The sequence below is a fragment of the Bubalus bubalis genome, chromosome 12 (genome assembly GCF_019923935.1).
Source record: "Bubalus bubalis isolate 160015118507 breed Murrah chromosome 12, NDDB_SH_1, whole genome shotgun sequence".
Classification (NCBI taxonomy): Eukaryota; Metazoa; Chordata; class Mammalia; order Artiodactyla; family Bovidae; genus Bubalus; species Bubalus bubalis.
In genome coordinates, this window is record NC_059168.1 from 37,710,888 (window position 1) to 37,737,762 (window position 26,875).

The window sequence follows — 26,875 nt, forward strand, 5'->3', positions numbered from 1 at the left end:
TATTTGTTTTATTTTTCTTGTATTTCCAGAATATTTTCTTCTTTAGTTAATATTTGTCAACCTCTTAATTAAGCTATTATGAATGAATCTGAAATACTTTGTGAAAAAAGATGTTCATAGTAATAGTAGTCACATCCATCTTTTGTTTTCATCATCAGGATAACTTGTGAATGAAGACATTCAGAATTTTAAAATACTGTTTCAGATCAAAAGTAACGTATCTTTCTGCTTTGTTCTGTTACATAACACCTTTTGATTTGGAGTTGGTTCGTAGTACAGTCTTGTTATATATAAGCATGGAAACCTTCTGACACAGACAGACTTGGATTTGAGCTTAGATCTTTTGATTACTTTCATTTATCATGGACAAAGTTGTTTTACAGTTTTCCTGTCTTGTCTATTCTGATTCTCAGTTTGAACATCTGTAAAACAGGGATAGTATCTACTTTGAAAGGTTTTTGTGAAATTTGAGCAAAAATGTTCATAAAACATTTAGCACAATACCTGACACATATAAAGTGGTCTATAAATGGAAGCATCTTGTAATTAATGGTAGCTATTTTGGTGGTTGATTAGCAGGGTGCTAATTAGGCCAGGGTCATGTATTCAATCCCCATGTGGACTAGTTAGCTTTATTCTCTTCTGGAGCAAACTTAGCCCCAGATACTAGGGGCAGTATGACTGAATGAGCACATGGCCATCTCCAATAACCAGAAAAACAGCCCAAAGTCTGCTAGTTACGGATTTACAGCAATAATCTAATCTTTGTAAATAAAGATCAGAATGCTGATTCCATTATGCTAATTTAGAGTGCCTATAAGGAATTCAAGAAACCAGTTGTTTGCCCAGGGTAGTTTAGGAGGTACTTTTTCTGTTTTGGTCTGTTTGGTTTGATTTTTATTTTTATAGACAGTTGCTGGCTCCCCTCTCATTGAACTGTACTGCTAAAGATGACTTGCAAAATTCTTTTCACCTGGTTCAGTCACCATTAGTCCTAGACCACTGGTCCTGGCAATCTTGTATATTAAAATCAGCAGGAGTTGTAAGGCGTGCATCAGATGAAGATGTCTGGTTTAAAAAAACAACAACCTTTTTTTTTTTTCTTTCCTTCCTTCCTTTCTCTTCCTCTCCTCTTCTCTCCTCTCTTCTCCTCCCCTCCTCTTTCCACCCTTTCCATCCTTCCTCTCCCATCCTCTCAACTCTCCTCTCCTTCTCTTTCTTTTCCATACAGCTTGTGGGATTTTAGTTCTTCCACTAGGGATCAAACCTGGGCCTTCTCTGGTGGAAACACAGAGTCTTCACCATTGGCCTGCCAGGGAAGTCTCAACAACAGACTTTTTAAGAGCATGTTTTCTTGTCATACGTGTGTAGCTTCTCAAAAAATGCTCATAAATTAAGATACCTTTCTAAAGAGTTCAGAAAAATATGATAATAGAATGCATATTGAGATATTTCAGTTGTGTTCAGTTGATTTTGTAATTTCATGGTGTTTTCAACTGAAATAGGCAAAAGTGGCTTTTTTCATTGCTTGTAATTTTTTTTGGTGAGGATAGAGCTCATCACTGATTTCTATATATAGCAAAAGCCAGTGATGACTATATGGCAAGAGACAAAGTATTTTTTGTTTTTGCTTTTCACTTGATTTACTTTGACTTTTGTAAATTAGAAATTAATGCTTTCAGAAACATTTGTCTTCTAATGTTAATTTGGGAAAATTATTCTTTTTTTCCCCAATAACTTGTATCACTAAAATGATTACATGTATGGTATAACTTTCATTTTCTAAAAACACACATTGGATAATTAATAATATTTTGTCTGATTGCTCATAAGATTTTAATAGACTTTTTTTAGAGCAGTTTTATGTTTACAGAAAGTTGAGCAGTTAATGGAGTATCGTCTCTTTTTATTAAAGTCTTTCATTAGTGTGGTATATTTGCTGATGAGCCAGTATTGATATATGATTATTAAGTAAAGTCCATAGTTTATATTAAGGTTCACTCTTTGTGTTGTACAGTTGATTTTGACAAATACATAATGTCGTATATTCATCATTACAGTATCATACAAAATAGTTTCGCTGCCTTAAAAATCTCATGTGTTCCATATATTCATCTTTTCCATCTTTGCACCAAACCTCTGGCAACTGCTGTTCATTTTACTGTCTATATAGTTTGGCTTTTTCCAGGATATTATGTAATTGAAATCATAAAGTATATAGCTTTTTCAGACTGACTTCGTTCACTAAGCAATATGAATTTAAGTTTTTTCATTGTTTGATAGTTTTTTTCTTTTTATTGCTAAATAATATTCCATTTTATGGATGTACCACATTTTGAAGGTGGTATATAACCTTTGGAAGGATATTTTGGTGCATTCCAGTCTTTGGCAACTTTGAATAAAGTGACTATAGCTATTCATATTCAGGCTTTTTTGTGGATGTAAATTTTTCATCTCATTTGGGTAAATACCTAGGAGCAAGACTGCTAGATCATATGTTAAGATTCACTTTTAATTTTGTAAGAAACTGCCAGACTCTCTTCTAAAGTAGCTATATCATTTTACATTTTTACCAGCAATGAATGGAAGTTCCTGTTGCTCCATGTCTTCAGTAACACATGATATTGTCAGGTTTTTGGATTTTAGACACTCTAATAGATATGTAGTGATATCATTGTTTTCTTCTGCCAATTTTTAAATTGTTATTTATTTTCTAATTGTTGGGTTGTAAGAGTTTTTTGTGTATATTTTTGATACAAATCTTTATCAGGTATGTTTTGCAAATATTTCACAAAATATTCTCCTGTGGCTTTTCTCTTCATTCTGTTAACAATGTCTTTCACAAATTAGAAGTCTTTTTATTTTAGTGAAGTCTGATGTATTGATTCTTTCATTGTTTATGGTTTTGATATTTTATCTTAAGAAGTCATTGCCAAAAGCCAAGGTTAGCTCGATTTTTTTCTATGCTATCTTTCAAAGTTTTGTTTTTACGTTTAAATCGGTGATCCATTTTAAGTTAATTTTGGTGAAAGGTGTAAGGTCAGTGTTTAGATTCCTTTTTTTCCATGTAGATGTCAGTTGTTCTAGCAGCATTTGCTAGAAACATGACCCTTTCTTCATTGGATTGCCTTTGTTCCTTTGTCAAAAATCAGTTGACTGTGTTTTTGTTGATCAATTTTCAGGTTCTATTTGGTTTCATTAATCCTTTGTCTGTTCTTTCACCAATATCATACTGTCTTGATTATTGCAGTTTATAGTAAATCTTGAAGTCATGTAGTGTCAGTCCTCTGACTTTGATGTTTATCAATTTTGTGTGACTGTTCTGGGTCTTTTACCTTTCCATGTACATTTAAAAATCAGTTTGTTGATATCCACAATTGCTGACATTCTGATTGGGGTTGCATGAATCTACAGATAAAATCTGAGAGAAATGACATGTTAACAATGTTGAGTCTTCTTATTTATTACATGGAATAGATCTCCATTTTTTTAGATCTTTGATTTCTTTGATAAGAATTTTTTAGTTTTCCTCATATAGATCTTGTGCATATTTTGTTACATTTATTCTTAAGTTTTCCTAACTATTCCTAAGTACTTTTTTGTAGTGCAAATGTAAATTGTATTGTGTTTTTTATTTCAAATTCCAATTGTTGATTGCTTTGTTGTTGTTGTTTAGTCGCTCAGTTGTGTCCGACTCTTCGCGACCCATGGACTGCAGCACACCAGGCTTCCCTGTCCATCACCATGTCCCAGAGCTTGCTCAAACTCATGTCCATTGAGTCAGTGATGCCATCCAACCATCTTGTCCTCTGTCATTCCCTTCTCATGGCTTCAATCTTTCTCAGCATCAGGTGGCCAAAGTATTGGAGCTTCAGCTTCAGCATCAGTCCTTCCAGTGAATATTCAGGGTTGATTTCCTTTGGAATTGACTGGTTTGATCTCTTTTGCTATCCAAGGGACTCTCAAGAGTCTTCTCCAACACCACTGTTTGAAAGCATCAATTCTTCAGTGCTTAGCCTTCTCTTGGTCCACTCTCACATCCATATATGACTACTGGAAAAACCATAGCTTTGACTAGACAGACCTTTGTCAGCAAAGGAATGTCTCTGCTTTTTAATGTATGTTGTCTCGATTGGTCGTAGCTTTTCTTCCAAGGAACAAGCATCTTTTAATTTCATGGCTGTAGTCACCATCTGCAGTGATTTTGGAGCCCAAGAAAATAAAATCTTTCACTGTTTCCATTGTTTCCCCATCTATCTGCCATGAAGTGATGCGACCAGATTTCATAGTTATACTTTTTTCCCCCTTAGTCCTTTGAATCAATAGAAAGGCTTTCACATCATTTCTATAGGCTATGCTATTGAATTTCTGCAAATAAATAATCATTATTCTTTTAAGAAGTAAAAGGAATCTATAGCTTTTCTTTGAAGTTCTATCTTTATTTGTATAGAATTGTAAGGATTGTATAAAATTCTTTAAGTGTTTGATAGAATTCATCATTGACCCCGGCTGGGCCTGGTGCTTTTTGTTTTGGAAGATTACTAATTATTGATTCCATTTCTTTAATAGATATAGACTTATTCAGATTGTCTGTTTCTTGTGTGAGTTTTAGCAGGTTGTGTTTTTTAAGAAATTGGTCCATTTCATCTGGATTATCAAATTTGTAGTCATAGAGATGTTCATAAAATTCCTTTATTACCTTTTTAGTGTCCATGGGATCTGTAGTGTCCCCTTTTGCATTTCTGATATTTTTAAATTTATGTCTTTTTTTGTGTGTCTCACATCCTGACATTTGGAACCTCCCTGACCAGGGATTGAACCAATGCCTCCTGAAATGGAAGCACAAAGTCTGAACTACTGGACAACCAGGGAATTCTACACACCTCCCCTACTTGTTTTTTTTAAACTTAACCTGGCCAGAGGTTTCCCAGTTCTATTTGTTTTTTAAATAATCAGCTTTTAGTTTTGTTGATTTTCTCTATTGATTTTCTGTTTTCCAATTTCATTGATTTGTTCTCTAATTTCTGTTATTTCCTTTCTTTGGATTTGATTTGCTCTTTTTTTAGTTCCTAAGGTGGAAGCTTTGATTGTTGATGTTGGTTATTTCTTCTTTCCTAATATATGCTTCAATGCTTTAAATTTCCTTCTAAGCACTAACTTTTGCTACACCCCACACATTTTTGATAAGTTGTATTTTCATTTAGTTAGAAATATTTTTAGAGGTTCTCTTAAGACTACTTCTTTGATCATGTGCTGTTTTTTTTTTTTCTTTTCTTTTTTTTTTTTTCATGTGCTGTTTTTAAAGTGTGTTTCTTAATCTCCCAAGTATGTTAGGTTTTTCTAGCTGTTGTTCTGTTACTGTTTTCTAGTTTAATTCTGTTGGGTCTGAGAGTCTCCTCTATATGACTCCTGTTCTTTTAAGTTTATTAAGGTGTGTTTTATGGCCTGGAATGTTGTCTGTTTTGGTGAATGTTCCATGTGAACTTGAAAAGAATGTATTTTTCTGTTGTTGGAAAAATATCAATTTGATCTAGTTGATCTAGTGCTGTTCAGTTCAATTATTTCTTTGTTGATTTTCTGCCAGCTGATTCTGTCTGTTATTGAAGTTTCCGCCTATAGTAGTGAATTCATCTGTTTCTCCTTGTGGTTCTATTAATAGAGTAGCATAAATGCATGAAATCACTTGTAACTTCAGGCTAAGTATGAACATGTTTGGAGGTTTTTAAAACTCACTTAAGTCAGATTCTGAAAGACTCAATGTTCATATTTTTGTCAATGTGCTTTTCTCAAATATATATGACACCACATTTATTTATTTATACCATTTATCTCATAGTCTTCTTTCAAAGTAGTTTGACATTTCAATTAATTTACAGGATACTTAAGGTTGTTTTTGTTTTTAAACCACTTGCTAGCTTTTTGGAGTAACTCCTATATTTAGTTCCTCTAATTACCCTTATTGGAAGCTCTTAGGCAAAGGATGATCCATTTCCTTGGACCAGAATAGCCCAATTGCTGTACAGTTAGGTTTAGCCCAGTTTGATATTTAATCAAAAGGCCCAGAACAATTACTATAGGACTTTTTAGTTTAAAAAAAAAATGCTTTCTTGCACTGCTCAATTCTAACACCCAGCCAGAAAGTTACTATATTTCCTTCATTCTAAAATGAAAATTTTCTATCATAAATATCTCTTCAATGAAAATGCATTTTGTAATTGATGGCATGTTATAATTTAATTGATAGGGTTTTTTCCTTTTCTTATTGGTACATGAAATAATGGTTTATTTTGCTGATTATTGAGTCTTAGAATTGACAAGTGTTAGTGTTAGTCGCTCAGTTGCGCCCAGACTCTTTGCGACCCCATGGAATGTAATCCACCAGGATACTCTGTCCATGGAATTCTCCAGACAAGAATGCTGGAGTGAGTTGCCATTATTGTTGTTATTATTATGCTAATTTTCAGGTGAAAAAGCTAATGCCCAGAGGCCTAAATGATGTATACAGAATCAAACAGCTAACATATGGTTAAACTCAAAGTAGCTTTTGATATCAGGGGCTTATTTTTTTCCCCCATTGTATCAATAGTTCTCAAACTTAAATGTAATAAGAATTATCTGGGGAGATACATGGGTACCCTTTGTCCAGAAATTTAGATTAATTATGTGTAGGGTAGGGCTCAGGAACATGCATTTAACAGTCCTTCTTTCCTGCATTTCTTAGAAGGGTTAAAAATACCCTTTGAGAAGCCCTGCGTTATATGTTTAAGGATCAGCTCAAATGCAGACTTGCTGATAGCTCTAGCTGACACAAGGCCATCAGCAGCAGTGCCCTTCAAGTGTTTGTCAGTGATGAGGACAGAGAACTTGATATTACTGATAAGTCTAAGAAGACCAAGAACAATGTTATGTGGTTGTATATTCCACAAAGGTGCCCTGGCAGATCAGATATACTAACTCTATTACAGAGGCTGGCTACAGTTGTCTTTATTTAAATATTTTTTATTTTTAAAGGAAATTTAAAAATTATTTTTTAAATTGGGGTTTAGTTACTTTACATGGCTGTGTCAGTTTCTGCTGTATAGTGAAGTGAACCGACCATAATGTGTACATACATATATCCCCTCTTTTTCTGGATTTCCTTCCTGTTGAGCTCACCACAGAGCACCACAGAATTCCCTGTGCTATATAGTAGTCTCTCATTATTGGTCTATTTTATACTGCACTTGTCTTTAATACTGCTCTATGGGCTGTAACTGTCGGGTAAACACCAGTGAAGCCTGTTTGCCGTCCCCTGCCCTTGGCCTTTTGAACAGTGTATGTGAATTTAAAGGACTAGAAACTTTCTTTTTTTTCCTACAGTTGACTCCTTGTAAATGTCACTACTTTTGCACCTTATTTTGTTTGACTGTATTGCTTTTGTCTAGAATGTGGGCTGGTTGCTGCTGGAGGGACTCCTTCCTCTTTGCTTAGCACTCTTTGATGCGATTGTCTTTGACATTATCACTGCTGCCTGCCTGGTGAACAGTAGCACACCCCTGTTTGCCTCTGTGTGATCCCTGTGGTCGGCTTTTTCATGAATGTCATGTAAAGCTTGAAATAAGGTTTAGTAAGGTGAATAAGGTCTGAGTGTTTTCTTCTGGGTTTTCATGCATTTCAAAGCTTATTCTTCTTACTGATTGGCTTGGGAATTTGTTTGCTTTTTAATATAATAATAGTTCTCTGTAGCTAAAGGAGTGTTAGTTTGGGTGCTCTAGGGTAGATGAGGAGGACATGACAACCCACTCCAGTATTCTTGCCTGGAGAATCCCCATGGACAGAGGAGCCTGGCAGGCTACAGCCTATGGGGTTGCAAACAGTTGGACACGACTGAGTGACTAAGCATAGCACAGTGCAGGGTAGATACTGTTATTGTTTCTTAATTTATTACACTTCAGTTTCATCTAGAAAAAGATTTCACATAATTTCTGTCTCTTCCATGAAACTTTTTGCCTATAGGACTACTACTGTTGTGTTCTCACATTATTCCTACCACGTTACGCTTATTTTCCAGACTCCATTTTTTTGGCATTTTGCTCAGTTCAGTGTCTCAGTCGTGTCTGACTCTTTGCGACCCCATGGACTGCAGCATGCCAGGCTTCCCTGTGCATTACCAACTCCTGGAGCTTGCTCAAACTCATGTCTGTTGAGTTGGTGATGACATCTGACCATCTCATACTCTGTCATCCCCTTCTCCTTGTGCCTTCAATCTTTCCCAGCATCAGGGTCTTTTCCACTGTCAGCTCTTTGCATCAGGTGGCCAAAGTATTGGAGCTTCAGCTTCAGCATCAGTCCTTCCAATGAATATTCAGGACTGATTTCTTTTAGGATTGATTGGTTTGATCTCCTTGCAGTCCAAGGGACTCTCAAGAGTCTTCTCTAACACCACAGTTCAAAAGCATCATTTCTTCAGCACTCAGCTTTCTTTGTAGTCCAACTCTCACATCCATACACGACTACTGGAAAAACCATAGCTTTGATTAGACGGACCTTTGTTGGTAAAGTAATATCTCTGCTTTTTAATATTTGCTGTCTCGGTCAGCTTTTCTTCCAAGGAGCAAATGTCTTTTAATTTCATGGTTGCAGTCACCATCTTCATTGATTTTGGAGCCCAAGAAAAGAAAGTCTTTCACTGTTTCCCCATCTATTTGCCATGAAGTGAATTTTGGCATTTATTCTTATTTAATTTGGCAATTTTATTAATTAAAGGATTATTTGTACTTACTGCTTTATCACTAAACAGTAAATTTCAGGTGGTGGTTGTTTAGTCACTAAGTTGTGTCCGATTCTTTTGTGACCCCATGGATTGTAGCCACCAGGCTCTTCTGTCCATGGGATTTTCCAGGCAAGAATACTGGAGTGGGTTGCCATTTCCTCCTCCAGGAGATCTTCCTGACCCAGGGACTGAACCCACATCTCCTGGATTGGCAGGAGGATTCTTTACCAATGAGCCACCAGGGAAGCCCCAAATTTCAGATTGACAGAATCTAAACCAAATAGTTATCATTATTTTGACTGAAAAACAGATTTGTATACTGAAGTGGTAACTTTAAAAGAGTAAGACTCATTCCCTTGTTTATCAGAGCTGCTCAGCACTGGCTCATTTGGAAAATGTGTCATTGTGTGCCCCAGCCTTGTGGGGGTGGGAGGGGTTGGAAGATCAGCCTCTTGAGAACCCTACTTTAAAGGCTTTTAGAAAAAAATCTTAAAATTGTCCTTTTGAGTCATCTAGTCATAAATAATAATGCAGCATTCTTGAATTAATGCATCTTTTGCAGTGGAAATGATCTGAGTGTGTGGGAAATAGTTCTGTAACTTCCTGACTTCTTTCCACAGGCCATTTTGCAACCTGTATTGGCAGCAGAAGATTTTACTATCTTTAAAGCAATGATGGTCGAGAAAAATACTGAAATGCAGCTGCAAGCCATTCGAATAATTCAAGAGAGAAATGGTAAAAGGTTGACTTTAGAAATCTAAGTGCTAAGTGCATTTTGTTTTGGTGTTAGTTTTAACTAATATGATCTTAACGTTGCTGCTTTGTATAAATTTATTTCAAGTTTGAAAATCTAAGACTGACTTAAGAGATACTAGAGTGTAAACTTCCTGATAACTGATTGGTTGAAATCTCAAAGAAAGCAGAGCAGAATTTGATTTAGCGTTTTAGGTTTCAGAGAGCTCGGTTTTTCTGCTCAGCCATCATGTTTATGAAAGTCAGTATTTTTGCGTGGTCACAGTTACAGTTACTGTTGAGTGTACAGTTACTTTTTCCCTCCTGGCTTATCGAAGACAGTGGTTCTAAAGCTTTAGTGAGCAATTAGAAGCAGTTGAGGGGTTGTTGAAACCCATGCCTGTGTCCCAGTTTCTGACTCAGTAGGTCTGGAGTGGGGCCTAGTACTTTGTATTTTTAACAAGTTCCTAGCTGATGCTGAAGCTGCTGGTCTTGGGGTGGCACTGAGAACTAGGACAGTGGGCAGATAGCATTATGCCACCATAAGGTGGAAGAGAAAACAGCCCACAGTCCTGGTGACCACCTTTAGCTTTATCCTTTCCTTAATCCTCTACCTGAACTCAGTTTTTTCCTAGCTCTTCCTGCTTTTCTTCCCTTCCTGTGTACTTGAACTCTACTTAACATCTTGATTCAAATCATCAGAGTTTCTAACCATACTTCTTGTTACTGTACTATCTCTTTTTCAACCCAGATGCATACCTAAGTTTCCCATTTCGGACTCTAGTGACCTTAATACCTGTGTGTTCCTTTGCTTAATAGATTGCCACAGATATTCCTTATCATGCCTATATACTCTCTAATGGTTTGGCAGTGGGGGCCTTTTCTTTGCTTATTTCTTGAGCATATTAGAGCTATAGTTTAGTTGTACTATTTGCTTTTAAGGGTCTGGCATATGCAGCAATAGGGCTTCTGTTGTTACGTGGCAAACATTAGATTGTTGGAGGGTCTGTTGTGGGTTAGACTGTTGTGGGTTCTCCTCTCATTTGCCTGAAGTGAGTAAAGACCATACCCCTAGAGCCAACCACCATCATATCTATTCTCTAAAATGCATTTCACAGCAGGAAAGACTGTTGCCCATGATGTGGAGATAATACCACCCTAACCCTGAACAATGCATGACACTGAACTGCAGCTTTTGTGTAAAGTTTGGAAAACAGTCTCTTTCTCTTTGTTTCTCTCCCATGGTTTGCTTCATATGATCCTTTTCTCTTGTGTTTTCCTGCAACTATGCTTTTTATTCTGACCTATAGGATAGAGAATCTGAATAATTACTTTATGTTATTTCACATTGCTTTAGGGGACCTTTTGATAAAAGAAATAGGAAACTTGATAATGGCACTCTGCAGTCTTTAGAATTTAACTGGAAACAAGGAGATTTTAATTAAAAGAGAACAGGTAACCATAGCTTGTATCAGCTGGGTACCTCAAGTTGCCATTAGCAAAATACCTCAGAGAAAATGGTGTAAGCAATAAGAAATTGTCATCTCACAGAACCAGAAGTAGAGGAAGGGAAGGAAGACAGACAGGTCCAGGCTTGGTTCATTTGGTGGGGCTCAGTGATGTTTTCAAGAACCCTGACACTTTTCCACTTTTACTCTGTCATTCTCAGGATCTTCTTTCATGATTGCACTCTAGCGTCATTGAGTGCACACTCAACAATATCTCATGAAGAAAAGCGATGCTTCTTCCTGTACATCTCCTTTTATAAGCAAGACAACATGTTCATAGAAGCCCCATAGGAATTTTCCTCTCAGGTCCTATTGGTCAGGATTGGATTCACATGGCTTTATAAACCCTCTGGCAGAGGGAATGAGACCATGGTGATTGGCTTAAATCATGACTCACTCTTGTGGGGTGGGGTTGGGCCCTGCCTCTAAGTACTTGGCTGCTTGGTAGCTGCACACAGATGGCTTCTGTTAGCAAGGGAGGACCAGGGGAATGATGTGGAATGCTGCTGCAAACTGCAGGGTGGGACAGTTTGCTTACATTTAAATATAAACTGATACTTAGTTTCTGCCACAGAATTTTTAATACTTGTATTTAAGTATCTCATTTAACATAAATCCAGGGGAAAGTACCTTAGAACAAAGTTGATTGTACTCAAAACTGCAGACTGTTTGTGTGAGAAAAATTCAAAGGCTCTTGGAATTCTGGTTGTATCTTATCAAAGAATTTGGGACAAGTGCAAATCAGAGCAATATTTTGATGGTTTTGAAGTATTGCACACTGTTGTTTTATTCTTTCCTTAGTTTTTAAAATTTTCCTTAGATCAGTAGGAGAATACTAATTATGTAGCTTTTGACTAAGCAAAAATGCACTTAAGATCAGTGGGTTATATAGAAGTCAGTTTTCTGGTTGTGATACTGTACTACAGTTTTGAAAGATGTTTCACTGAGGGAAACTGGGTAAAGAGTGCACAGCATCTCTCTGTATTATTTCTTACAACTGCATGTGAATCGGCAATTATCTCAAAATGAAAAGTTTAATTTAAAATGTACTTCAACATCAAGGGCATTAAAATAATAAAGCTACTTTAATTTAGAACAGATCCAAAATCCCATCATCATATATGGATAAAGAAATGAAAGGTAAAAATTAGGGGATATACTGTTAATGTTTTGGGAATATACTAATTACAGATAAAAGCAGAACACTTATTATCATCTACCTGCTTATCAGGAAGATATAGGTAATAAAGTAAATTAAACCAATACTTAAAATTACTTGCCATGAATTGTTCTGCCTTGGGCTAAAGTTGGTACTGCTCTAGTTTATAGTTATTAGCCTAATATCTGAATAGAAGGTCTGGGAGCAGAGACTGTTTTATTCATCTTTATATTCCCCTTAAGTGCTTAGCACCATGCTTTTTTGCATGTAGTAAGCAGGGCTCTTTTGGTAGCATATGTTGTAGTATGAATGAAGGGTGTAAACATGCTGTTTCAATTAACAAAGTATTTTATATTTTGCTTTGTAAACTCTTTTCCCTTTTAAATAATACTTCTGAGAGCATAGTTTCATTATTAGGAGCTTGTTAATTTCATTGGTATGTCCTGTGTAGTATATGATTATGGAAGACAATAGATTATATTAATTAATTTCTATTATCATATATTATTATTATTTTAAACAGACAATACATGGTTACCAAGAGTCATTTCTAGGTAAAGTTGTGAGGTTTTTTGTTTTGTTTTGTTTTGTTTTGTTTGTGGAGCTGATTCCTTAAAAGAAGAAAAAGTTAAAAAGACCATAGTTAAAAAGATAAAACCAAACAAACAAAAAAACAAAAACAAAAAGATAAAACATAAAAGCATAAAACATTTTTTTTTAAGTGATAGATCTTAATAAACTACTTTATACTTCTTGATGAACTAAAATAGTGAGAAATAAAATGTTTTCAGTTGAGTTGATATTCTCCTGTGTGATCTCTGGTTTTGAACAGGTGTATTACCTGACTGCTTAACAGATGGTTCTGATGTGGTCAGTGACCTTGAACAGGAAGAGATGAAAATCCTGAAAGAAGTTCTTAGGTATCCTCTTTAATTATTTGAATGGATCATTAATAACATTGCAATATGATCTGTACATAAACTTTTTACCCCAAAAATACTGTGAACTAGTAAAATATCTAAATTCTTTCCTAAAGACCATGAACATGATTTATCATTTTATTTGTTATAACTATGTATGTATTGGTTTCCCTGGTGGCTCAGAGGTTAAAGCGTCTGCTTGCAATGCGGGAGACCTGGGTTCAATCCCTGGGTTGGGAAGATCCCCTGGAGAAGGAAATGGCAACCCACTCCAGTATTCCTGCCTGAAGAATCCCATGGATGGAGGAGCCTGGTGGGGTACAGTCCACAGGGTCGCAAAGAGTTGGACACGACTGAGTGACTTCACTCACTCATGTATGTATTACATTTCTTAATGGACACATCAGCCCAAATGGGAGGGTCTTCTTCCACTCACATCATGGGCCTAGGAAACTAGCCATCAATGGAAACAAGGTACGGTAGATGCAGCCTGATGCTTGGAAGGGCTGTTGTGGCCTGAGGTGAGCAGGAGACTGCATGGCTTCTGGATCTTGGTATTAGAGGAGGCTCAGGCCAGGTGTCTCATGTTAGAAGGCTGGACATCCAGGCTCCACAGACCAAAGAGCTGACTACTTGCTGACCTCTTATCTATGGGCTTCCCTTGTGGCTCAGCTGGTAAAGAATCTGCCTGCAATGTGGGAGACCTGGGTTCGATCCCTGGGTTTGGAAGATCCCCTAGAGAAGGGAAAGGCTACCCACTCCAGTATTCTGGCCTGGAGAATTCCATGGACTGTATAGTTCATAGGGTTGCAAAGAGTTGGACATGACTGAGTGACTTTCACTTTCTTATCTATTATGTGTTTGTCAGACAAATGCCTGGCATGGAATGTGCAGTCCAGTAAAGGGGATTTTTTTTTACCCCTAAAGCCTGTTGTCCCCTGACCTCAATGGGAGTTTGAGAAGGGAGGGGCAATTGCAACATGTAATATTTAAGTCTATGGGGATGTATAGGTTTAAGGCAAAAGGATTCCTACAGCTGCTGTGTCCCCTGCAGAGTGGAACCTTGGCCTTTAGGGGCCCTGGCTCTCCATTCTAACCACATACGTGACAATCTTTAAGCATCCTGTGGTCCTCCCACCTTCCCAATTTGTCCACAGTTCCAAAGCAGGAGGGAGGTGGTTAGGAGGGTGGGCCTAGTGGGAGTTTGTGGCAGAAGCTCTAGGATTTAGTCCTTCATTTCAGAGGATTTGCGTGAGTGTGGGGAGGGAGGCAAATGTGTGGGTGAACCTAGGCCTTTCCTGCCAGGTCCTCCTTTCCTGCATGCCAGGTGAGGGCATATAGGAGCCTGAGACAACACAGAGAGCTTTGAGCTTACAGATTGGAAGAGTTCAGGATATTCGGTAGTTGGTTTAGAAGACTGGTAGTTTTGACTTATACTGGTTGCTTCTGTTGGTTGATTGGTAGTTTGAAACCTGATCAGTATTGTACTTCTAGATTTTATTTTCTGTAGGCTTTTGGTGGGGATGTGCTACTGTATAAACAATGGAACTTAGTTATGGACATGTAAGAGAGCTGACTTGGCTATTTTCCTAAATCAGATGGCCTTTGTGAGCAGTTTACAAAGCTGATAAGGCTTTGGTGTAAGGGCATCAGGAGAGCTTTGTGATAGCTCATCTGCCATGGAAAAACTAAAATGAGGAGAGAAATGGATCTTGTCAGGGGACATGTAACTGATCTGTCTAAAGTAAGAGATCAGAGTCCATATTCATGGAATTTGCCATTCAGATTTGGGTTTAGAATTTCAAACCTGTTGAATTTTGTTCAGCCAGGAGTCCTTCACACAGGATATGAGTAAACCTGTGTTTTATGTAGCTAACCATATTATGCTGTTTTTGTCTGTGTATGTCTTTCTCAGTTGATTATAAGCTGCTTTAAGTGAAGCCTGATTATTTCCGTCTTTGTTTCCAAAATTCCTTGCATATATTGTACGCTTTAGTTAGTATGTTGCTTGTTGACTATTTGTTCTTTGACCAAAAGAGAAAGTTTACTTTTCTACTTTATTTTTGTGTATTTCAGAAAATCAAAAGAGGAGTATGACCAGGAGGAAGAAAGGAAGAGAAAAAAGCAGGTGCCTATAAAACATACTAATATAATAGACGTATTTCATTGCTGTTATCCCTTAAGTTCACACCTAGGATTTCTGTTTAAGCTTAGGTGAAATGACACAGTTCCTCAGAGTATTCATATTTTCTTGGTGGTTCTGAGCATTTATACTTCTTTATTCACTTTATAATTTGTCCAATGACCTGCCTTTTAAATTCTCAGTAAAGAATGAGATTATTCACTCTAAAAAAACTTAATACTATTCATATTTGGGGGAATTTTTAATAGAAATTCCCATTAATTTTATGAATAAAAGAAGATTAAGAAAATATTTGACTTCCCCACTTGCTTTGATTCCTTTGCTGTTTTGAAAAGCAGCTGCAGTTACTATTGAGGGTCCCCTGTAGACTTTAACACTGCCAGCTTGAAGCAGAATGACTCAGTTTCACATTTCCTGGTATACTGTTCTTTCATTAAAAACGGTTTCCCTAAAGTGCCTAATTTTTCCTAAGGAAAAATTAAACATGTATCTGGTTGACGTGAAGGAAACTAATATTTATTTTTTCCTCCCCCTTTTTCTAGCTGCCTCTCTTTCCACATTTTCCCAAATCTCCCTGGAGAGGGAAAACTAATATAAACTAATTCTCAGTCACTTGATAGTCATTTTCCTTTTTTTTCCTCAATTACTGTGATTCATGCTTGTATCGTTTACTGTCTTTGAAAAACCCTATTTTACTCCAAGGTACCCAATGAAGAGCAGAAGAGAGATTTTTAGGATTTACTGGGCATTTATTTCTTTTTCACTAACTATCCTTTCAGTAAGTGGAGGTGAAATTCATAGATAATACTATTTTTTAATATAAGAATATAGAACAGAAACTATTCAGAACTGTTATCAGTAGACAGTAGTATTGGGAATTCCCTGGTGGGCCAGTGATTTGAACTTAGTGCTTTCACTGCTGTGGGCCTAGGTTCGATCCCTCGTTGGGGAATTAAGATCCTGCAAGCTGCGTGATGTGGCCAGAAAAAAAAAAAAGAAGAAGAAGACAGTCTTAACTTTCTGATTTATAAATAAACTATATCAGAATTCTTGAATAATAATATGTTTTAGGGTCATATGATTTTTTTTAGACTTTTTTTAACGGAAATTTTCAAACACACAAAAGTAGAGCTGATAATAATTTCAGTCCTTGTGTTTCCATCACTCAGCATATATAGAAACTTATGACATAGGTATCCATGAATTACCTAAAAAGTTACATGCGATTGGATTTTCGTATTTTTATGGAAAAATGAATTATTTTACTTAGTTCTTTCCAAGATTTAAGTGATTTCTTTGGTTAAAATGCAGCATCTTATTTTAGAAATGGGGAAATGTAGGCATACCTGAGAGATGTGAGTTTGGTTCTAGACTACTGCAATAAAGTGAAGATAATAATACAATAAATCACAAATGTATTTTGGTTTCTGAGCACATATTAAAGTTAGTTTACACTAAACTGTAGTCTTTTAATTGTGCAGTGGCATTATGTCTAAAAATTATGTACATATCTTTATTAAAAATTATTTTATTGCTAAAAAATGCTGACCATCATCTGAGCCTTTGGTGAGTTGTAATTTTTTTGCTGGTGGAAGGTCCTGCCTCTATGCTGATGGCTGCTGAAGGTTGCGATGGTTGTGGCAGTTTCTTAAAATAAGACAACAGTGAAGTTTGCTGCAGTATTGAACTCTTCCTTTCATGAACAATCTCACTGTAGCATGAAGTGCTGTTTGATTGTATTTTACCCACAGTAGAACTTCTTTCAGTTTTGGAGTCAGTCTTCTCAAACCTGGCTGCTATTTTTATCAACTAAATTTGTGTAATGTTCTGAATCCTTTGTTGTCATTTCAACAGCATCTTCCCTGGGAGCAGATTGCCTCAAGCAACCATTTTCTTGGCTTATACATAAGAAGCAACTCCCTGACGCATTAAAATTTTGTCATGAAATTTTTTTTTTTTTTTTTTTTAAATTTTGTCATGAAATTATAGCTATTCAGGCACATCTTCAGGCTCCAATTCTAATTCTGGTTCTCCTGCTGTTTCATCCACATCTGCAATTACTTCCTGCACTGAAGTCCTGAACCCCTCTTAAGTCATCCATGAGGAGTAGAATCAACTTCTTCCAAACTCCTGTTAATGTTGTTATTTCTACCTCTTCCCAATGAATCACAGAGGTTGTTAATGGCATCTAAACTGGTAAATTCTCTCCAGAAGGTTTGCAATTGCCTTTGCTCAGATCCATGAGAGGAATCACTATCTATGGCCTCTGTAGCCTTATGAAATACATTTCTTAAAGAATAAGTCTTGAAAGTTGAAATTGTTCCTTGATCCATGAGCTGTGTGTTGTTGTTGTTCAGTTGCTCAGTTGTATCTGACTCTTTGTGACCCCATGGACTGCAGCACACCAGGTCTTCCTGTCCTTCACCACCTCCCAGAGCTTGCTCAAACTCACATTCTTTGAGTTGGTGATGCCATCCAACCATCTCATCCTGTGTCATCCCCTTCTCCTCCTCTCTCCAATCTTTCCCAGCATCAGAGTTTTTTCCAGAGAGTTGGCTCTTTGCCTCAGGTGGCCAAAGTATTAGAGCTTCAGCGTTGGCATCATGAGCTGTGTAGCAGACATGAAAACAACTTGAATCTTGTACCTCTCCGTCAGAGCTCTTGGATGTCCAGGTGCACTGTCAATGAGTAGTAATATTTTGTATAGCATCTTTTTTTCTTTTTTGGAGGAGTAGGTCTCAACAGTGGGCTTCAGATATTCAGTAAACCATGTTGTTAACAGATGTGTTATCATCTAAGCTTTGTTGTTCCACTGATAAAGCACAGGGAGAGTAGATTTACCATAGTTCTTAAGGGCCTTGAGAAATCTGTATGCAGATCAGGAAGCAACAGTTAGAACTGGACATGGAACAACAAACTGATTCCAAATAGGAAAAGCAGTGTGTCAAGGCTGTATATTGTTACCCTGCTTATTTAACTTATATGCAGAGTACATCATGAGAAACGCTGGGCTGGAAGAAGCACAAGCTGGAATCAAGATTGCCAGGAGAAATATCAATAACCTCAGATATACAGATGACACCACCCTTATGGCAGAAAGTGAAGAGGAACTAAAGAGCCTCTTGATGAAAGTGAAAGAGGAAAGTGAAAAAGTTGGCTTAAAGCTCAACATTCAGAAAACTAAGATCATGACATCAGGTCCCATCACCTCATGGCAAATAGATGGGGAAACAGTGGAAACAGTGTCAGACTTTATTTTTTTGGGCTCCAAAATCACTGCAGATGGTGACTGCAGCCATGAAGTTAAAAGATGCTTACTCCTTGGAAGGAAAGTTATGACCAACCTAGACAGCGTATTAAAAAGCAGAGACATTACTTTGTCAACAAAGGTCCATCTAGTCAAGGCTATGGTTTTACCAGTGGTCATGTACGGATGTGATAGTTGGATTATAAAGAAAGCTGAGCACCAAAGAATTTATGCTTTTGACCTGTGGTGTTGGAGAAGACTCTTGAAAGTCCCTTGAACTGCCAAGAGATCCAACCAGTCCATCCTAAAGGAGATCAGGTCTGAGTGTTCATTGGAAGGACTGATGTTGAAGCTGAAACTCCAATACTTTGGCCACCTGATGCGAAGAGCTGACTCATTTCAAAAGACCTTGATGCTGGGAAAGATTGAAGGCAGGAGGAGAAGGGGATGACAGAGGATGAGATGGTTGCATAGCATCACCGACTCAATGGACATGAGTTTGGATAAACTCTCGGAGTTGGTGATGGACAGAGAGGCCTGGTGTGCTGCAGTCCATGGGGTCGCAAAGAGTCGGACATGACTGAGCGACTGAACTGAACTTAAGGGCCTTATTATGCATTAGCCTCTAATAAGACAGTATGTCCTTTGAAGCTTTTAAACCGGGCATTGACTTATCCTCACTTGCTATGAAAGTCCTAGATAGCATCTTCTTCCAGTGGTAGGCTGTTTCATCTACATTAAAAATCTGCTGATGGTGTTGTTGTTGTAATCACTAAGTTGTGTCCAACTCTTTTGCAACCCCTTGGACTGTAGCCCACCAGTTTCCTCTGTCCATGGGATTTCCCAGGCAAGAATACTGGAGTGGTTTGCCATTTCCTTCTCCAGAGCATCTTCCTGATCCGGGGATTGAACCTGTGTCCCTTGCATTGGCCGACAGATTCTTTACCATTGAGCCACCTTCATTAGTTTTGTTCGTGAGATCTTCTGGATAGCTTGCCGCAGCTTCTACATTAGCACTTGCTTCCTCACCCTGTGCTTGTGTGTTGCAGAGGCAGCTTCTTTTCTTCAATCTCATGAACCACCCTCTGCTAGCTTCACACTTTTCTTCTGCAACTTCCTCACCCCTCTCAGCCTTTATAGAACCTTGCTCTGGATTAAGCTTTGGGCTTAAAGGAATGTTGTGGCTGGCTTGTTCTTCTATCCAGACCACTAAGACTTTCTCCATATCAGCAGTAAGGCTGTTTCACTTTCTTATCAATTGTGTCCACTGGAGTAGCAGTTTTAATTTCCTCAAGAGCTTTCCTTTTGCATTAACAACTTGGTTAACTGTTTGGTGCAAGAGGCGTAGCCTTTGATCTGTTTTAGCTTTCAACACACGTCCTCACTAAATGTAATCATTTCTAGCTTTTGATTTAAAGTGAGAGACCTGTGACTTTTCCTTTCACTTGAACACTTAAGAGGCCGCCGTAGGGTTATTAATTGGCCTAATTTCAGCATTTTTGTGTCTCAAGGAATAGGAAGGTCTGAGGAGAGGGAGAGAAGTAAGGGAACAACTGGTTAGTGGAGCAGTCAGAAAACACACAACTTTCGTCTGTTAAGTTCACTGTCTCATATATAAGGCTGCGATTTGTGGTGCCCCAAAACAGGCACAATAGTAACATCAAAGGTCACTGATCCCTGGTGATATGATAATAAATATGATAATGAAAAAGTTGAAAATATTGCAAGAATTACCAAAATGTGACACAGAGACATAGTGAGCAAATGCTGTTGGAAAAATGGTGCCTATAGACTTGCTTGATGCAGAATTGCCACAAACCTTCAGTTTGTAAAAAAGAAAAAAAAACATAGGATCTAGTAAAGACAGTAAGTTGATGCAGAATTGCCACAAACCTTCAGTTTGTAAAAAAGAAAAAACAACAAAAAAGCACAGTAGTAAAGACAGTAAGTTGAAGTGCAATAAAAGTAGGTATGCTGTAAATCAGTTTGTGGCTGCTTCAGGCATATCATAGTACTGGTATTATTATTACTGTATTTTTTAGATTATTTTAAGTTAAAGCATCAATTCTGTGGTGCTCAATCTTCTTTTTAGTAGACAGTAATTTTTGAAACTAATATGTTTGAATCTGTTAAGTTGTGAATGATTCAAAATTAATCTAAAATATTTTCTAAATTGTGTTCTTGATGCCTGAAGTTATCAGAGGCCAAAACAGAAGAGCCTGCGATGCAGGCCAATGAAACGGCAAAAATGAATAATTCCCAAGGGGATGGTGAACATTTTGCACACCCAGCGTCAGGTAAGGTTGACGTGTAGTGAAATTTCTGAATAATATGAATACTTAAACATTGTTAAGAGTGTGTTGTTTTCTCATACATGCTTCAGCTTCAAAAACCCTGTGAGGGAGTGTTCAGTGGCCATTGGTGTTTAATGCTCTTTGTGAATTTAGCTAAAGAGATTGCCTGTAGGAGATATTCAGCTGACAGAGAGGGTGTAGCCCCAAAATTTCTAAGTGAAGCTTGGAACCCAGAGCAGTGAGCAGAATTCCTTGGGGGAGCCCCCAGCCTGTAGGCCATGACTACAGCATTCAAGATATGGTCATGTAACATTTGGTACTTTCTTCCTTTATCACAATCAGATGATGTGTGGGAGTTACAAGCTGAACATGGAAAGATAATATTAATTTATTTTCCTAGTGAATTAAAACACAGTAACTAAAAGGTATCCAGTTTGTTCAGAAATTTAGTCTTAAACTGTCATTGAAACTAAAATTGAGGAGACTCCTTGTGGGAAATGTTAGTGGATGATCTTGTTAAGTATGTGGGAAACCATTTTCAGTATATGCATTCTGATTTGTTGTATAAGACAGGTAATTCTGAAGCAGAACTTGAATATGATGATGTATGTAGCTCATTTTTATTTTGGATTTCTACGTTTTTTAGATATATGTCCTTTTCTCAGTTTAAAAACCCTGTAACTCCATGAGGTAGATATTATGATCCTTACTTTTATTTTTTTAAACTAGAAATTCAAGGAAGTTTAGTTATGTCCAAAGTAACTGAGCTCTTAAATAGTGAGACTGTGACTTCCCTTGGTCTTCTGACTTCAAGTCTTGTATTTTTCTGCACTTTGCAGAAGTTTTATAATTGAGATAGATAGGTTTGATGTTTATCAACTAATTTAAGAAACTGTATTCTTAGTTGATAAAATAATGGGCATGTGAAACAGAAGCAGTTTTATAAATTTATCTTGCTTTTTGATTCTTAGCAAATCTAATAATTTAGATTTGGCTCAGATGGTAAAGAATCTTCTGCAACGTGGGAGACCTGGGTTTGATCCCTGGGTCAGGAACATCCCTTGGAGAAAGGAATGGCAACCCACTACAGTACTCTTGCCTGGAGAATTCCATAGACAGAGGAGCCTGGCGAGCTACAGTCCATGGGGTCGCAGAGAGTCGGACATGACTGAGCGACTAACACACACAAGTACACGTACTGTTCAAATCTCATGTCTGACATAATTTGAATATATTTGCTTATCAGACTATTAAGCTATAGAAAACTTAATTTCAAACCATTTGTAACTCAGTTATGCACATTAACAGAGAAACAATGGAAGGTAATTTTAAAAGTAATGACTTTAAGTTTTAAAAACTGTTCTGTTTAAAAAAAATGAGTATATCTGATATTCCAGGCAATCGCTTCATACAAAGTGATAGGAGCCCAAGAGAAAGGCCTAACGTGGGAGGAATCATAAAGGTGTTTGGCTTTCTGCTTATCCGATTGCCCACATCTTTCCTTGGTTCCTGCTAGAAATGGGTAACTTCTGTTTTTTGGTAGATTCAGGGTTGCCAGTGATTTTCCTTTAAGCTAGCTGGCTTTTCGAGTCTCCATTCATAGAAATTAGACAAGCTAAGTATTTTGGCCTCAGGCATTTTTTTCTCTAGGTTCAAGTTAGAATATAAAAGATGTTCATGACAACAAACTGAAGGCAGGAACTGTCCAGAACAAGTACATAAATAGAAATGCTTATGTGCCTGGAATCCACCCCACCTCATCCCGTGCGCCCAGCTCTGTGGTTCAAGTCCATCTCTGCTTAAAGTCATTATCGTATGAATGGCATTTTAACTTTGCATATTTTGACCAACTTGTTGAATGAAGCTCATCTTCGTTTCTCTTATAGATAGTCCTGTAGCTTTCTGTATAGGTTGGTTGGAGTGTTAACGGCAGCCTCATCTCTTTCATGGAAACTTCCCTTTCAGTCCAAGAGCCCGAAGAACTTTTCCTCTAACCTCCTTGGCCCTACAGTCAGTCTGCTCACCCCGTGCTAAACAGTGGTCCTTGGGCAAATTTCTTGCTCATGCAAAGTTCTATTTCTGGTTATACTGTGCTGGCAAGATTTTTAATCGTTTAGAGACATGTATATCATGTTCTCCCATCATGTCTTTAGTTCTTGGCATCATTTTTATGTGAGTCTTTGCTCTCACTTGCTGTCTTTCATAGTCCATGTATTATAGTGAAAATGTTTTGTCTTTAAAATCCCCACCTTATAATAAAAAATGGCTCAGAAAAGCAATTAGAATGTTAATCTAGTCTCTTGGCACAGTTACCAGATAATTGGAAGGTGTTGAGTGCTCATGTTATATCTGCTTCCAAATTCTACTTACTTTAAAATCTTTACATTTTCTTAATATGTTAGTAGGTTTATAGTTATCTTTAGGATGTACTTACACCTTACTGATACTACTTGTAGCTTTATATTAATTGTTCTGCAAATACAAGGTCACTTAACAGTTTTTGCCTGCAGGCCAAAGTTTGAAGGACAGTGACACTGTTAGTAAGGGATTTTAGTGCACTTTATTTGGCAGGTCATTTCTGACTCTTTGCAATCCCATGGACTGTAGCTGGCCAGGCTCCTCTGTTCATGATATTTCCCAGGCAGGAATACTGGAATGGGTTGCCATTTCTTTCTCCAGGGGATCTTCCTGAACCAGGAATCAAACCCTGCATCTCCTATATTGGCAGGTGGATTCTTTACCTGGCTTATATGGCAATCTTGTATTACAATAGTTCTAATCTTGAGACAAGAATTATATCTTTTTGTAGCTATAGTACCAAACAGCAGGAGCTTGGTATTTGTCAAAATGCTAACAAGAAACCATAGTTAAAGCTCCTTGAGGCCTGAGACCATGATTATTTGTTTTCACCCAGTGCCTAGCACAACAGAGGCACTGAACCAATGCTTGTGAATGAATGAGAGAAAAAACCCAAGTATTATTAACATTAGCTCATTTTGGTAAGTCTAGCATAACTTAATATTTCTTATAATATTCTAATTGGTCTCTCTAATTACTACCAGAAGTTAAAGTGCATTTTGCTAATCAATCAGTGCAACCTTTGACAAGAAAGCTGGAAATGTTGCCTCAAACTTCCTCTCTCCCACAAAAAGGCCTGAAGATTCCTGGCTTCGAACATGCAAGCATGGAGGGACCAATAGCGGTAAGTGAAAACATTCTTTTTTAAGAACTATGAGCAAATGACAAAGTACTAGAAACACTGTAAATGGCCATAGACACCCAACTTTTATAATGGTCTTGGACTCAAGCTTCTAATTTCATCAGTCAGTAGGTATCTGTGCCACTTATTATGCAGTCTTGAATTTAAATAGTTCCTGCTCTCATTTGACCCAGAATTTATCAACGCTTCGAACAGAAGAGCTCCGCCAGCGGGAACACTATCTAAAACAGAAGAGAGATAAGTTGATGTCCATGAGGAAGGACATGAAGATTAAGCAGAATCAAACTTCGGAGCAGAAAGGAAAACCTGCTGGGGAGGTGGAGGTACGGCCAGCTCTAGTATATGAAAATCTGCACATTTGTGGTGGGATTCGGAGTATGTGCTCTTGTAGACACATTCATAATAGTCTCCCTGACAGTGTAGCACTGCTACACTGAGAAAAGTCAGTCTTTTCTCAGCAGTGAAAGGGTTGATAGGGTTTTGTGAGGTAGAAATGATAGCAATTTTATGATTTACTTGCCCTGCTCTGAACACTCAAGGGTCAGCTGTCTGTTTTACCGAAGCCTTTTGAAATACTTTATCATAGAACAGCATCAGTACCCTAGCCACCACCTCTAAAAGGTTTCCCTAAGAGATTTTTACAAAGAAGAAATGTAGGGGACTCAGCCCATGTGTGGCTTTTTTTTCTTTAGTTCACTGTGAATGCTCTACTATTTGTTCAAGGCAGTATGCTAGGAATTTTAGACAAATGAACCCATCTTCTGCTGTAGCCAATATTTTTCGTTTTTTTTTTTTTTTTTTTTTAAAGGAAATGACAGAGAAACCAGAAATGACAGCAGAGGAGAAGCAAACATTACTAAAGAGGAGATTGCTTGCAGAGAAACTTAAAGAAGAAGTTATTAATAAGTAAATTTAAGAACAATTTAGCAAGCAGTTCAAAATTTCTTAAAAATAAATTTAATCCTTAAACTGAACCTGTTTAGTTTCAGAGACTTGTGTTTATAAATGCAAATATAAGCTGATTACTTTTATTAAACTCTTCAGGTGTAGGGCAGTGGGTTACTTATACAGACCAGTTCAATACAAATTTCTGAATAATATTCTCTTGTGGAGAGAAGGTATAGAAAGCCAAGTGATAGTGCATTCATTCATTTTTGTTTGTGCTAATAAGCACTGTGCTGCATGCTAAGGATACAGTGATCAAGTAGATCGACTGGGTCCCTGCTTTCATGTGCCCAGTGTTAGATGGGAAGAGTGCAGTGTTATAAACAGGATCCTGCAGTCAATGAGAAGAGGTTAACATATGGAATTGGAGATAGGTGGGGTACTGACTTGCAAGGCCTATAGGGAATGTGAGAGTTTTAAAGATTTTATAATGGTAGTGGGAAGTCACAGAAATTTTAAAGCAGGTAAGTTTCATGATCAAAATGTCCATTTTAAAAAGATGTGTAGTTGCAGTGTGGTGATTGGGTGAGTTAAGAGTAGGTGTGGGTGAACAGGTATAGGGTAATCAATGTAATGCAATAGTGGTTCTCTGTGGCAGAATTTAGCTCCCTACATTGAGGCAGGAGCAAATAGGACTTCAAAAATAGATGTGGGGGATGTTCAAAATATTCAGTTACTCTTTCTAGAAAAGCAACATTAAAACAGATAAAGGAACAATTGCTTGAGCCTCTTTGAGGGGGAATTCTGCCATGGGTGTAGTCTTCTGTGTTTGAAGTGATCCTGGGGTGGTGTGTAGTCCATTTGTTAAAAGCTAACACAAAATAGTAGGAGAAACCTTCCTTTCAGAAACTGTGTTTTGTGTCATCCGTAAGCACCTTCTTTTCTGGTTACAGGCAACTCCCAAGGTTTAATTTATAATTCCATTTTATCTCCTTGTATCTATAGTTATAAGCTTTTAAAAAGGGATTATAACACTTCCCTGGTGGTCCACTATAAAGACTCCACGCTTCCAATGCAGGGGGTGTGGGTCCCATCCCCATTCAGGGAACTAAGTAAGATCCCACACGCCCAAAGGCATGGCCCCCTCCAAAAAAACACCCAAAACGGGATACCAAAATTACCTTAGTTCCAACCTTCAACATGCAGAGAAAACCCAGCCTTACTTTCTATTTGTCACATTTTCATCGCTTACATGGACAAGTGGAAAACTAGTGATTGAAACACAGAAATTTATTTCATGAAGCTTTTTATTAAAAATAGGTTTTATATTGCATACATGTTTACAGATAACTATTTTAAGAGAACCTCAGGCGTACAAATGTGGGCTCTGGCTTGCTTCACTGAGTGAAGATAAAAAATCTTGATCTGCCTGAGGGTAGTCATTTAGGACAGCAGCTAACATGCCATCTTAAAGTTATTCTTTCAAGCGATATTTTTAAGTCTTGCTCTCATTTCACTGTGGCTGAGCGTCTGTACCATGGAAAGTGTTTTCCTGTAATTCAAGAAAATATTCACAATATGCTATAAGAAAAGGTTCCTATGATAATAATGCTTCACATGTTTCACCTGTGGCAGTTCTTCAGAAAGAAAAACTTGCTAAGATAAGGATAAAACTTCCTACTGGAACTCAGTTACTTTACCAGGAAGAATCAAGAGTAGAAAGGGAAATGTTTTAAGGCTGGGCATCTTAGATTCTAAGAGGAAATTTAACAACAACTAAGAGGAGGGTAGGAGCTTGATAAAACTTGCTTGAAAGAAAATGTTTTCCTGTAGTAACTTGACTGATGTTTAAGTTCTCCTGAGTCACTTGACTGTTATGAGGTGGAGTTTCCATTATATGCACCTTTAATGAAAGAGGAGCTACTGCCCCCATGCTGTGATCCTTCGGTGCTAGGACTTTAGGACCCAAGGCATACCTTCTCTTAGTATCAGCGATATTTACTGTGAGGTTGGCC

The 26,875-nt window shown here is 37.5% G+C and overlaps 1 protein-coding gene across 2 annotated transcripts in view; it reads left to right on the forward strand.

The window, feature by feature from the left end:
• Positions 1 to 24,949, forward strand: part of CFAP36 (cilia and flagella associated protein 36) — a 29,954-nt gene extending 5,005 nt beyond the window's left edge. The window contains exons 4-10 of one of the 2 annotated variants that reach the window (XM_006068877.4): positions 9,373 to 9,487; positions 12,984 to 13,071; positions 15,148 to 15,199; positions 20,656 to 20,758; positions 23,818 to 23,957; positions 24,149 to 24,298; positions 24,784 to 24,949. In XM_006068877.4, coding sequence (XP_006068939.1) covers positions 9,373 to 9,487; positions 12,984 to 13,071; positions 15,148 to 15,199; positions 20,656 to 20,758; positions 23,818 to 23,957; positions 24,149 to 24,298; positions 24,784 to 24,885 — 750 coding nt within the window. In that variant the 3' untranslated portion in view covers positions 24,886 to 24,949. The remainder of the gene's footprint in view (positions 1 to 9,372; positions 9,488 to 12,983; positions 13,072 to 15,147; positions 15,200 to 20,655; positions 20,759 to 23,817; positions 23,958 to 24,148; positions 24,299 to 24,783) is intronic. The other variant, XM_025261054.3, reaches the window with a different exon arrangement.
• The last annotated feature ends 1,926 nt before the right edge of the window (positions 24,950 to 26,875 follow it).